Source organism: Engystomops pustulosus, chromosome 8 (genome assembly GCF_040894005.1).
Source record: "Engystomops pustulosus chromosome 8, aEngPut4.maternal, whole genome shotgun sequence".
Lineage (NCBI taxonomy): Eukaryota > Metazoa > Chordata > Amphibia > Anura > Leptodactylidae > Engystomops > Engystomops pustulosus.
In genome coordinates, this window is record NC_092418.1 from 14,942,065 (window position 1) to 14,956,125 (window position 14,061).

Below are 14,061 nucleotides of genomic sequence, written 5' to 3' on the forward strand. Positions count from 1 at the left end.
CTCTTTCCCTGCCAGCCCTGACCTCTTGACCGTCCCCGACCCTGCATCATTGCCACCTGTCTTGACCGTCTGCATGTTTGTGACCACAAGGCTGCCCAGAGATCCTGTACCACGAACTTGGCTGCCACCATGGACAAGTCGCACCTGTGGAATGACCTGATTGTACCATGCTGTAGCAAGACCATCGTGCTTTGCAGCGGTGGTCCAGGAGCTTACTACTCCAAATCCTGACACCCACCACATGCCTCCCAGAGATAGGTAGTTCCAGCACAAGCCCCCCAGTAGATAGGTAGCCATAGCAAAAAAAAAACGAATTTCACTTCCCAGCGCTCCCTGCAGCCAGCTCCCCATTATGGCAGCGATGGCACCTGGGTTGCGCAAAGGACATAGGCTGCGGTAACATCGCTGCCTGTGTCCAGTGATCAGCCTAAGAGACACACAGCAGCCATCATTATTTATTAAAGATCTGCCTGAGAGCCAGATGCAGCCAACAAGAGAGCCATATCTGGCTCCCGAGCCATAGGTTCCCTACCTCTGCCCTAATAGTACATGGGACTCCGTGCAGAGAACTGTGTTCTGCTATGCAAATAAGACATCCCCTTTAAGACCACGGGTCATAAATAAATAAATAAATAATTCCTTTATTTATATAGCGCACACAGATTACGCAGCGCTGCACAGAATTTAACCACATCAATCCCTGTCCCCAATGGGGATCACAAACGAATCACCTACCAGTATGTTTTGGAATGTGGGAGAAAACCGGAGGACCCGGAGGAAACCCTCGCAAACACGGAGAGAACATACAAACTCTTTGCAGATGTTGACCTGGATGGGACCAGGTCCCCAGCACTGCAAGGCCGTAGTGCTAACCACTGAGCCACCGTACTACCCCATTGATATCTTCTAAATCTTCTTGGCTTTTTTTTTTAGTTTTCTTGCAGTTTAGTTTTTTACTATGGATATTCTAGTACCGTAATTGGTACCTTACTAGTAAATTAATTTTATTAAAAATAACCATTCATTTTTATTTTACCAATTTTCTAAGAGCAAACACATTTTCATTACTAAGTGTATATAATCACTTTTAGAAGAAAAAATAGATTTTTATTTGACTGATTTTTTTAAGAATAAATAATTTTTTTATTTCTAAATTTATTTAATCCGATTAAGTAGAAAAAATATATTTTAATTAAGAAAATGAAGTTCAATATTACATTTAAAAGAAGGTAATGTTATTAAGTAGAGTACATTTATTTTTAATTATTACATATAATAATGAATTTGGGTGGAAAGTCATTGGGGCTCATTTACTAAGGGTCAGAACGCTAAACATTCGCCGGGTTTCGCGATTATTTCCGATTTGCGCCAAATTGCCCCGGGTTTTTGGCGCACGCAATCAGATTGTGGTACATCGGCGCTGGCTTGCACGCGACAGAAATCGGGGGGCGTGGCCATCGGACAACCCGACGGATTCGGACAAACCGCGGAATTTAAAAACGGAATTGTGTCGCAAGATCAAGCACTCACATGCACCAGGAAGAAGCAGGTGAACTCCGGCGGACCTCGGGCGCACGATCTTAGTGCATCGCGGCAGACCCGAATCCTCGTTGGACTGCGGGATCTGCCCCATTGTTGGAGATTTCCCTAACGATCCGGGGGTTTGGTTGGAAAAATTTCTGATTAAAAAATATAAATTTGGAGCTTTAGCCGATGATCATTCCAGAGACTCCATCAAAATCCACCACCATAAATGACAAAATAATCTAAAAAAATGTAAAAAATTGTGTTTCAAGATATGTCATCCAATCAAAACAGAGATATATATTTTATGTATATACAATATAAGGTGATATATAATGTATGGGATCACTAATCCCTCTTTCTATCCTCTTCTCATACCTCTGTAAATATCATGGTCCCCTCCCGCAGCGCTGTAACTCCCAGCATACGGCCATATAGATTATGTAGATAATAAATCCTGACGTCCCAGTTATGTAAATCGCCATCAGTTTTACGTAAGAGGGAGATGGTAAAGAGTCTTAACGTTTTAAAGGGCTCATCCCGACCAATCCGGGTCTGGTAAGCTGCAACATTATTATCACGAGTCGAAATGTTGTGTCAGTAATAATAAGGAAATTCCAGAAATTTCCTTCCAGAAAAGAGAATCGAAACTGCCCCCCTCATCAGCACATCTAAAGGGGTCAAAAGGGAAAACAAAAACCCCATAGGCCCTAATAGTGTATACGGACGCTGATTATCGGACATCAACCTGTTATTTACATTTTGACTGGACACCAATTTCAATCTGACTATGTAAGGACACGCCCCTTTGACAAGAAAGGTAATATCTAGTTGTTCCTTGGAGGAATAACAAGAGTTAATGCAGAATTTTGAGAATAGAAGAGGGGGTGTCTGGCACAGCTCTGGACTGGCAAAAGATGGTTCCATTAGAGACAACGGATGCCCTGAAGACCCACTTAAAGAGGTCCTGATCACTTTTTTAGGGGGCAGAATATGAGAAAATGAATAGGATGTCCTTTATGTCCTGACACCTTTCTATCATAGCCAGCAGTGGTCAGGGGTCAGCATGGACGCTCTGACCTCTCTGTGACTACATCCCCCATACACAGCGAGCTGCCATGTCCTGTGTGTCCTGACACCTTTCTATCATAGCCAGCAGTGGTCAGGGGTCAGCATGGGCGCTCTGACCCCTCTGTGACTACACCCCCATACACAGCGAGCTGCCATGTCCTGTGTCCTGACACCTTTCTATCATAGCCAGCAGTGGTCAGGGGTCAGCATGGGTACTCTGACCCCTCTGTGACTACACCCCCCATACACAGCGAGCTGCCATGTCCTGTGTGTCCTGACACCTTTCTATCATAGCCAGCAGTGGTCAGGGGGCAGCATGGGTGCTCTGACCTCTCTGTGACTACATCCCCCATACACAGCGAGCTGCCATGTCCTGTGTGTCCTGACACCTTTCTATCATAGCCAGCAGTGGTCAGGGGTCAGCATGGACGCTCTGACCTCTCTGTGACTACATCCCCCATACACAGCGAGCTGCCATGTCCTGTGTGTCCTGACACCTTTCTATCATAGCCAGCAGTGGTCAGGGGGCAGCATGGGTGCTCTGACCCCTCAGTGACTACACCCCCCCATACACAGGGAGCTGCCATGTCCTGTGTGTCCTGACACCTTTCTATCATAGCCAGCAGTGGTCAGGGGTCAGCATGGGCGCTCTGACCCCTCTGTGACTACACCCCCCATACACAGCGAGCTGCCATGTCCTGTGTGTCCTGACACCTTTCTATCATAGCTAGCAGTGGTCAGGGGTCAGCATGGGTGCTCTGACCCCTCTGTGACTACATCCCCATACACAGTGAGCTGCCATGTCCTGTGTGTCCTGACACCTTTCTATCATAGCCAGCAGTGGTCAGGGGTCAGCATGGGGGCTCTGACCCCTCTGTGACTACACCCCCCATACACAGCGAGCTGCCATGTCCTGTGTGTCCTGACACCTTTCTATCATAGCCAGCAGTGGTCAGGGGTCAGCATGGGTGCTCTGACCCCTCTGTGACTACACCCCCCATACACAGCGAGCTGCCATGTCCTGTGTGTCCTGACACCTTTCTATCATAGCCAGCAGGGGTCAGGGGTCAGCATGGACGCTCTGACCCCTCTGTGACTACATCCCCCATACACAGCGAGCTGCCATGTCCTGTGTGTCCTGACACCTTTCTATCATAGCCAGCAGTGGTCAGGGGTCAGCATGGGCGCTCTGACCCCTCTGTGACTACACCCCCCATACACAGCAAGCTGCCATGTCCTGTGTCCTGACACCTTTCTATCATAGCCAGCAGTGGTCAGGGGTCAGCATGGGCGCTCTGACCTCTCTGTGACTACACCCCCCATACACAGTGAGCTGCCATGTCCTGTGTGTCCTGACACCTTTCTATCATAGCCAGCAGTGGTCAGGGGTCAGCATGGGCGCTCTGACCCCTCTGTGACTACACCCCCCATACACAGTGAGCTGCCATGTCCTGTGTGTCCTGACACCTTTCTATCATAGCCAGCAGTGGTCAGGGGTCAGCATGGGCGCTCTGACCTCTCTGTGACTACATCCCCCATACACAGCGAGCTGCCATGTCCTGTGTGTCCTGACACCTTTCTATCATAGCCAGCAGTGATCAGGGGTCAGCATGGGCGCTCTGACCCCTCAGTGACTACACCCCCCATACACAGCGAGCTGCCATGTCCTGTGTGTCCTGACACCTTTCTATCATAGCCAGCAGTGGTCAGGGGTCAGCATGGGTGCTCTGACCCCTCTGTGACTACACCCTCCATTCACAGCGAGCTGCCATGTCCTGTGTGTCCTGACACCTTTCTATCATAGCCAGCAGTGGTCAGGGGTCAGCATGGGCGCTCTGACCCCTCTGTGATTACACCCCCCATACACAGCGAGCTGCCATGTCCTGTATGTCCTGACACCTTTCTATCATAGCCAGCAGTAGTCAGGGGTCAGCATGGGCGCTCTGACCCCTATGTGACTACACCTCCCATACACAGCGAGCTGCCATGTCCTGTGTGTCCTGACACCTTTCTATCATAGCCAGCAGTGGTCAGGGGTCAGCATGGGCGCTCTGACCCCTCTGTGACTACATCCCCCATACACAGCGAGCTGCCATGTCCTGTGTGTCCTGACACCTTTCTATCATAGCCAGCAGTGGTCAGGGGTCAGCATGGGCGCTCTGACCCCTCTGTGACTACACCCTCCATACACAGTGAGCTGCCATGTCCTGTGTCCTGACACCTTTCTATCATAGCCAGCAGTGGTCAGGGGTCAGCATGGGTGCTCTGACCCCTCTGTGACTACACCCTCCATTCACAGCGAGCTGCCATGTCCTGTGTGTCCTGACACCTTTCTATCATAGCCAGCAGTGGTCAGGGGTCAGCATGGGTGCTCTGACCCCTCTGTGACTACACCCCCCATACACAGTGAGCTGCCATGTCCTGTGTGTCCTGACACCTTTCTATCATAGCCAGCAGTGGTCAGGGGTCAGCATGGGCGCTCTGACCCCTCTGTGACTACACCCCCCCATACACAGTGAGCTGCCATGTCCTGTGTGTCCTGACACCTTTCTATCATAGCCAGCAGTGGTCAGGGGTCAGCATGGGCGCTCTGACCCCTCTGTGACTACACCCCCCATACACAGTGAGCTGCCATGTCCTGTGTCCTGACACCTTTCTATCATAGCCAGCAGTGGTCAGGGGTCAGCATGGGCGCTCTGACCTCTCTGTGACTACATCCCCCATACACAGCGAGCTGCCATGTCCTGTGTGTCCTGACACCTTTCTATCATAGTCATAGTTCATGCCCCAGGTGGCCTTCTGTAGGATCGGGCCCCTATCAATGAACCTTGGATGTCCATTGCAATGTCCATGGGTCAGTTGACTTTTCTTGAACCATGTCTGATTAATACTAACCACTACAGACCTACCATTGTGGAGATGTTTCCTTGTCAAAATAGTTTTCCTGGTTGTAATTTAGTGATCTCTTAGATTAGGGATTGATCATAGTTGGTCTCGCAGTTATCCATCATAGTGATCAGTACTAGTATAAGTCGGCTCTTACCTTGCTGGAGTGAGGAGACTTCCTTCTAGTCTATTAGTAGTCACAAGCAGCAGTAATGGAGCAGCACGCTGGGCGCTGGAGCATATTATAGCTACTTAGAGCGTCTCGCTGACATCATTAAGTACTGAGCTGTCAGACACTCGGCTAAGGTTGTATCTGACATGCGGGACAGATTAACTACAACTGATTAAACTTAACACTGATACTATGAACAGGAACATGGCCGCCACTCAGATGCTTCTTTACTAGGACAGAGATCTGAATGAATGGTGGAAATCCATGAACATAACACTTCAAAAACTTTCCATTGAGTATAACTTTTCTAAAAGTCACTGGTACATAAAGGATGGCAATGTGCGCCCAATATAGAGTGTTTTATACTATTCTTGTGTAGGAGAAATCATTGTAATAAAATTCTTTGTTAATCTAGATACAGCTCAATTTTTGGGAACAATAATGGGGACTGACGCTACCCCTTTAATTAGGGGTTTATTGTAATTTATTATTGTAATAAAGACAAAATAAACAAAAAACATGCAGTTCATAATACAGATACATCATGGTATGAACATAGACTTGGCTCTGCACCTCCACCTCCTATATTCATCAGCTACTCAGGAGTTATCGATTGCCACTTAAAGGTTGATAAGTGTTCGTATTTTTGACCTGTGCTCTAATCATTTTTACCGTTTTTTGGGATTATAGGGGCACATTTACTAAAAACTGTTAAAACTGCAGGTTTCCTGTGTATGGTGCAGAGGGTGCCAGATTCATGATTTCTGGCACCAATTCTTCATGAATCTAGCGCCCTCTGCACTGCTCCGACAGAGTACACCAACTTTTTTTGGTGCACCTTTAACATGGAGTGTGCAACACAATTTTGTCGGACTTTACATGTTAAATTTGAGGCACAGTCCGACTGAGCACCGAAACACCCCATTAAGTGACTAGTGCAGCCACGACACAAAAGGGTCTCGTGTGACACATGTGTCTCGGACACTTCTTGAATACCTGTGCAAGCAGTTAGCACTAGAAGAATGTTCAAAGTCTGCCAGAAAACTGGCACACGGCCCTTAGTAAATGTGCCCCATAGTGTCCTGAAGTCCCAAAAAAGTGAACGATGGGCAGTTTGGTAATGCACCCCAACACTTTAAGCACATAGAGAACTTCCAAGCTCTCATGCAGGCTTCTGTTTGTCACAACTATGTGGAGGGGCAACAATTCTAATTTCCATCATTAATAGTTTTTTAAATTGTTCTAAAAAATATATAATGTATTAGTGGAATCCAATTGTTTTGGATATGACAAAGGGCACCGTAATGGGACCTGACTTCAACCCTAATATCCACAAGTATGTTTTAAAGCAACCGTCCAACCAGAGCACAACACAGACAATACATAAGCCATGAGTTTAATATTCTACCCTTCTACTTTAGGGATCCCCAATCCATTTACCACTTACCCCATTCTATCTCTCCAAACTGGACACGGCTGAGATTCTGTTTGCACAGTCTAGAAATACCCTTTATTTTCTGTGGTCAGGTCAGTAGGGGAGGGAGGGGGCTCCTGTGACTTAGAGGAAGCTTCCTGCAACAAATCTATGACCCTTTTAAGAGAAGACTTGATAGGGACAGTGAATAAAGCACTGGAGTTACCCCGAGCAGAGAGCAGGGCACCGGTTCAAATTTTTATCTCCAATGAGGGTCCCTTTAATTAAGATAGAGCAGAGTCATACACAGGGAACAGTAATGGGAGCTGACAACACGCCCTGTTTCTTAATGAATTCTGTTTCCTTTCTCTGTTTCATGTTATTGCACTCGCTGTTTCTATCCTCTAGCTTCATTACGCCGTCCCTGTGTGTTCCTTGTGTCCTGCGGTACAAATACATTATGTTCTCCGCGCCTTAACCTTTAGATTACACTGTCAGCTTGAAGCCGGCCATGTGGTGCCGCAGCCACTTCACTTTATAACTCTACACAAATATTGTTAGATTCATAGATAAAATATGTGGACAGATAGATATTTCAGAAAAACCAAACTTTGGTGCTTTAGATTTTTGCAGACCTCAGGTGTCTTCTCCGGGCGGGATCCAGGGAGCAGCTTTATCTGGTGAAGGGATTACATTACTTGATTGTCTCGCAGCTATATTTGGAAGAACATCTGAGTAAGCACATATATAATCTGTGACATCAGCAAAGACATGTGACTGCAGCATGTGAGGGAGCAGAGGAGGGAATGACAAAATTACATCTATACTAAACAACTCGAAATGATTCTTTCTATATACAGTGACTGCACAGGAAAGCAGAATATTGAGTTTCCACCCAGCGATTTCCCTTTTAGTTTGGCTCTTGCCATGTTGTAAGATCCATGACAGTCAGAAAAGATACAAATGTACAGTCATGGCCATAAGTTGTGAGAATGACACAAATCTTCTCTTGTCACATGATGTGTTCCTCTGGTCTGTCAGATGTTTATCACATACAGAGATACAAGTGCAATCATATTATGGGGAGCAGAAGCTTTTATTGTCAGGTGGGAGGAGTTACTGCAGCGAGTCAGTATCTGCAGGACCTCTCCTTCTTCTTCAGGACCTCTGCAATTCTCCCTGGCAGCTCTCATCACCTTCTGGACCAAATCCTGACTGATAGCCGTCCATTCCTGCACAATCACTGCTGCATTGTGTCACAATTTGTTGGGTTTTGTTTGTCCTCCGTCTCTTGATGATTGACCACAAGTTCTCAATGGGATAAGATCTGGGGGGTCTCCGGGCCATGGACCCTGAATCTCTGTGTTCTGTTACCGGAGCCATTTAGTTCTCCCCTTTATGGCCGGTGCTCCATCATGCTGGAGGAGGCTCTGCTCATCACCATCTGCTCCTGGAGGGTTGGGAGAAGCGGCTCCTGGAGGGTTGGGAGAAGCGGCTCCTGGAGGGTTGGGAGAAGCGGCTCCTGGAGGACATTCTGCTCCATTCTTTATTCATGGAGGTGTTTTCAGGTCGATTCCCTTGGCTGAGAAGCCGCCCCCCCCCCCCCCATGAATGGCTGCAGGAGGCTTTACAGGTGCAGGAGACAGGACTGGGGGCATCGCTCACCTTGTCTTCTCCTAACATTCGGAAAGGGGATTCATCAGAGACAATGACTTTCCCCCAGTCCTCAGCGTCCACTCCCTGCACCTCCTGCAGAATATCCGTCTGTCCCTGATGGTTTCTGGAGAGAAGCGGCTTCTGTGCTGCCCTCCTGGACACCAGGCCTTGCTCCAGGAGTCTCCGCAGTGTCACAGTGCGTGCAGATGCCTCACACCTGCTGCTGCCATTCCTGAGCTCTGCGATGCTGGGAGCCCCATCCCCAAGCTGAGACACTTGTAAGAGACGCTCCTGGCGCCTGCTGGTCCTTCTTGGGAGCCCTGGAGCCTTTTTGGTAACAATGGAGCCTCTCTCCTTGGATTCCTTGATGATGCGATAGATTGGTGACTGAGGTGCAATCTTTCTAGCTGCGATACTCTTCTGTTAGGCCAGTTTTGTGCAGTGTAATGATGACTGCACGTGTTTCTTTAGAGATAACCATGGTTAACAGAAGAGAAACAATGATGCCAAGCACCAGCCTCCTTGGAAAGTGTCCAGGGGTGTGATTGTTACTTAATCCTGACAGATTGATCCCCAGCCCTGTCCTCATCAGCACCTGCACCGGTGTTACTGGAGACATCACTGACACCATGGCTTCTGCTCCGCCTAAGGCGCCTGCAATGAAGTTGAAATGTGTTTTGGGGGAAAAGTTCATTTTCTAGGAAAATATTGACTTTGCAATGAATTGCTGATAAGCTGATCTCTCTTTATAACATTCTGGAGTAAATGTAAATCACCATTATAAAACCTGATGCAGGAGACTTTGTAACAATTAACATTTGTATCATTCTCAGAACTTATGGCCATGACTGTATGTGTTTAGCCAAAACAATTTTTTTTATTTTAATAAAGTCATTCATCCTTCAGAGCACAGCTCATAACTCATAGTCATAGGCGGCCAAGTATAACAGGGAGTCTCTGCTGGCTGCAGCGCTCACATCCATGCGGAGGTTAACCAAATGTTGTGAGTCTGGATAAACAGAAGCGCTGCAGAGGAATTTCATATCTGGAGTACATACATATACAGAGACACATACATAGACATACACGCATACATAGACACATACATACACACACATACATAGATACATACATACATACATACATACATATACATTTTGTGTCAGATTGAAGATAAGAATCTCATCTTTAAGATCACACCAGGATTATGTCTCTGATCTATAGAACCAATAACACAGGCAGATAAATATATGGTTGGAAATGTGAGCTGCAGATACAGATCCTGTTCCTGCCTAGATTTTAACTGCCTGTGTGTCCAGTTCTATAGCTCAAAGAAACGTACATGATGGGATCTGGAAAATGAGCTTCTTATCATTAATAAGGCACCAGCAGCAGGTTTCTAGGTGCTATAGAACATAAGATAAAGGCTTCAGAAGTGACTCTCCTGCTGCAACCTCTAAACTTGACTCATTTCATGTGAAAATGAGCTGAGAAGAGTCATATTTGCCTGACTTTGAGGAAGATTTTTTTTATAAGCAATCAGGTGAAATTTAACATAAAAAAGTGAATTCTAGAAAGGACTTTTCATCCCCCGACCTGAGGGGGGTGCTAGTTTAATGGGGTCAAATCTGGTGACAGGTTCCCTTTAAGGGAGCAGTGACAGAGAGATGCAGATCACCCGAGAGACGCGGCATGCGATGACGCACACGGATTACTCTGCTAAGTGATCTGCGAGGATTTCAACTACTTGTGCCAGGGAGATGCAGAGCCCCGGGACGTCAGGAGGCGCCGGATGACATTATGTGCTGATTTACAGATCAGCTCCGCTTGGCCCCAATTATAGCCTTAATGTATTTAAAGGGAACCTGTCAGCAGCGTCATACGACCCCCTCCCCCCATCACTCACCCCTTACTAGAGTACCTTGTAGTGAGGTGTCCTGCAGCACAGGTTTACAGTATCTTATCTGTGTCCTGAATGCTGAGAAATGTCATTTTTATGGATAATCAGTTCTCTGTGGGCGGGGCCATGCATTCCAGTGCACTATAGGCGTGGCCGCAAGGTCAGATGCACCCTCTCTCTTACCTATTCTACCGCTCAGCGACTTTAATGCAGTCTTAGCGGACAGTGCACAACTCCTCCTGTAGTGCACCCAACCGCATGGCCACGCCCACAGTGCACCGAAATGAATATACGGGTTATATATGACCCCAGGGTGTCTAATATGATTGCTATAGTCTTAAAGGGATACTCTGGGATTATTGGTCAGAGGATGGGGGAGGTTCGGGCTCCCATCATCACCACCCATCAGTTTGCAGACCACACAGGGTTCAGATGAGCACTGCGGCCTCCTAAGTCCTTACAGCGCCATACATTTTATAGTGGTCGCTCTCGGTACTGCATCACATTCGCTCACTCTAGCCACATCCAAAGCTGCAAATCCATTACAGGAAGTCAAACAATGAGAAGAAAGCTGATGTAGCTTTGGAGGTGAATGGAGTATATAAAGCGGAGATTTTGAATAACTTGCGAGCAGCGTCTCCAATGTCCGTAAAACTTGTGTCGGATAATCAAGGGTGCGAAAACCTTTGCAAAACACAAAAGAAAAATCGCTGATGTTTTTTTGTTAAAAAAAATCTCTTTATTCATAGTGACAATCATAATATTATAAATAGACGACGGACTGAATATGTCATAAATAATTTGAGGAATTCTCTACCCTGTATCTGCCATATTTAATGGGGAATTCTACCTCAATATATCGCACTTGTAGAGTGTGGGAGGGGGAGGGTATATAAGCTTAATAGACGTTTCAATGATTTCAAGGGTGACTACAAAACAATAAGGGGCGGAGCTTGTCTGGTGTGTCATGCTCCGCCTTCCTCAGTGTCCCTTTAATTTTGAAGCAGATTTCCGTTTCTGTGTAACAGTGGGATGACACATTGTGACGTGCACTGGGTGCTCTATGTACAGTATATACAAGGATATAGATCAGTGCAGGGCGTGACTGGATCTTATGTACACATATATAGCGCCCCCTATACACTAAAAAACCTGGATGAGACAAGATCACTTTAAAACTGCAGTCTGCTGTCTGCCCCTCCTACCTGACTCCTCCGCCGGACTAGTGGTAAGGCCTTTTACATATTCTTCAGCTGAAATACTCTGTGCTGCTTGTAGCTTTACTTCTATGTTGTGCTTTGCAGATTTATTTTAAAGGATTGTAGCTTCTCTTTGTGCATTGCGGTTGTGTCCTCACACTTCTGTGCCCTCTGCAGGCAGTGTTAGGTATTGCCCCTTGAAAGATGTGTAATCAGACCTTTGTGTAATTTGTTAGTCGCAGCAGGACTGTGAAATGTGGATTTATATTCCAGGATTGTACTAGGTGTGTGTCCTCACACTTCTGTGCCCTCTGCAGGCAGTGTTAGGTATTGCCCCTTGAAAGATGTGTAATCAGACCTTCGTGTAATTTGTTAGTAGCAGCAGAACTGTGAGGAGGCATTACAGTGCACTTGCTACAGTCAGTTGCGCATTTTTCTTAAAGGTAAGTTCAAAATAGTTCAGTGTGTCCAATATAAATAATGGTTACATTCAGTATAAGTAGGAATCATATAGAATGCTGCACTCACACATGTAATACCGCTATAATAGACCGGCATGTGCACTATATACAGGCCGCACGTCACCCCCTGCAGAAGGCACCAGTTCTTAACCCCGAGAACGCCCGCGCATCGCCCCCAGTCAAAACACAGTGGAAGATTCCAAACTCTCTGTGTCCCCCTCCGGCTGTGAGATCCGGGGATCGGGCGGTGCCATTGAGACTTTATCTACGATATAGATCTGGCATTCCAGAGGAATCTCATTCCTGTGCGGAAAAATGAAATGGAAAATGAAAATATTAGAAATGAAATTTGAAAACCCTCAAAAACATGTAAAAACAATAAGAGCTGAATGAAACACAAAGTGCAAAAGTTCCAATTTGATCTCAAATATTATGAAGCAGAGAATTTGTATGTTTTACTTTATTTGAAATGTAAAAGATAATTTTGTTATTTTATATTTTTCTTGCATTTTAGTTTTGTCACATTTTTATACTTGTTTTTATTTACGGTATTATTTTTTAATGTCATTATTTTTATACATTCTTTGCATGGTCTGTGAGAGATGCGGCACAGGCGATGATGTGCGGTGATGCGTCTGAGGTCAAAAGATGCAGAGGCCTATGGCCAGATATGACCTGGTGCTGCATGATGTCATCACACGCCCCCTGCGTCTGCCCGCCCACACACTATGACGCAGCTGGTGATGTCATAGTATGCGTGTGGACAGAGAGCATAGACGCATCTACTTGCACTGCCGGGAACCCGAAGATCATAAAAGGACACACGGGATGAGCGCTGGAGGGTGAGTAATCAGTTTTTTGGGGGGGTTCCTTTTGACATCTTATCACTATGACAACTGGCTACTGTAGGACATTACTGTGACTGCTGGCTACTGGGGGCAACACTGTGACTGCTGGATACTGGGGGGCATCATTGTGACTGCTGACTATCGGGGCATCCCGGTAACTGCTGGCTACTGGGGGCATCACTGTGACTACTGGCTACTGTGGGAGATTACTGTGACTGCTGTTTACTGGGGGCAACACAATGATGTTCTGTTAAATAAAAAATACTATAAAAAAAATTCTATAACAAAATAACAAAAACACTTGATAAAAAATCTGAAGCACATATTTTAAAGGAATAACCAATAATCCAAAACACGTACAAAATAAAAAGTAATGAAATCACAACCGCATAGTAAAAAAAAAAAAACCCCTGATGTTTTTTATGTTGCATTTGCAGATTTTTTATATTTTCTAATTTAAAACGTTTCCATTTGTATTGCTATTTTATCGTTTGCTGTATTTTTTAAACTACATGTAATCTTTTAGTTAGAATTTTTCATTTTTTTTTATTTTCAGATTATATGTGGATTTTTATTTATTTTTTTTAAACAAGCACGAATCCCGCCCATTGGCGTAATATAGTCTCCGTATAGATCATGTAGATTCGGAGCGAAGTCTCTTCCATCCGCAATCTGACGGATAATGGATCTTATGTAATTTTTAAGAAGGATCACAGATGGTTTTTAAATAATGTAAATCTGGCCTGAGGCTTAATTTTTCTATTTTTAGAAATTTTTTGTTGCTTTTTTTTTTACTCAAAATGTTCAGCTGGCGGAAAACATTTTATTTTAAAGAGAAGGGAGCGGGGGCTGAGTGTTGAATGTGAGATTAACGTTGAGAGAAATTTCAGGGCCTGTGATATTAACAAAAGCAGAATGAGACGTCTTCTC

General features: G+C 45.7%; 1 protein-coding gene across 2 annotated transcripts in view; it reads right to left on the bottom strand.

The window, feature by feature from the left end:
• Positions 1 to 11,363: 11,363 nt before the first annotated feature.
• The window catches only part of RGS11 (regulator of G protein signaling 11), an 83,769-nt gene continuing 81,071 nt past the window's right edge, over positions 11,364 to 14,061 (bottom strand). The window contains exon 19 of one of the 2 annotated variants that reach the window (XM_072119820.1): positions 11,364 to 12,586. In XM_072119820.1, the coding sequence (XP_071975921.1) occupies positions 12,463 to 12,586 (124 nt within the window). In that variant the 3' untranslated portion in view covers positions 11,364 to 12,462. The remainder of the gene's footprint in view (positions 12,587 to 14,061) is intronic. The other variant, XM_072119821.1, reaches the window with a different exon arrangement.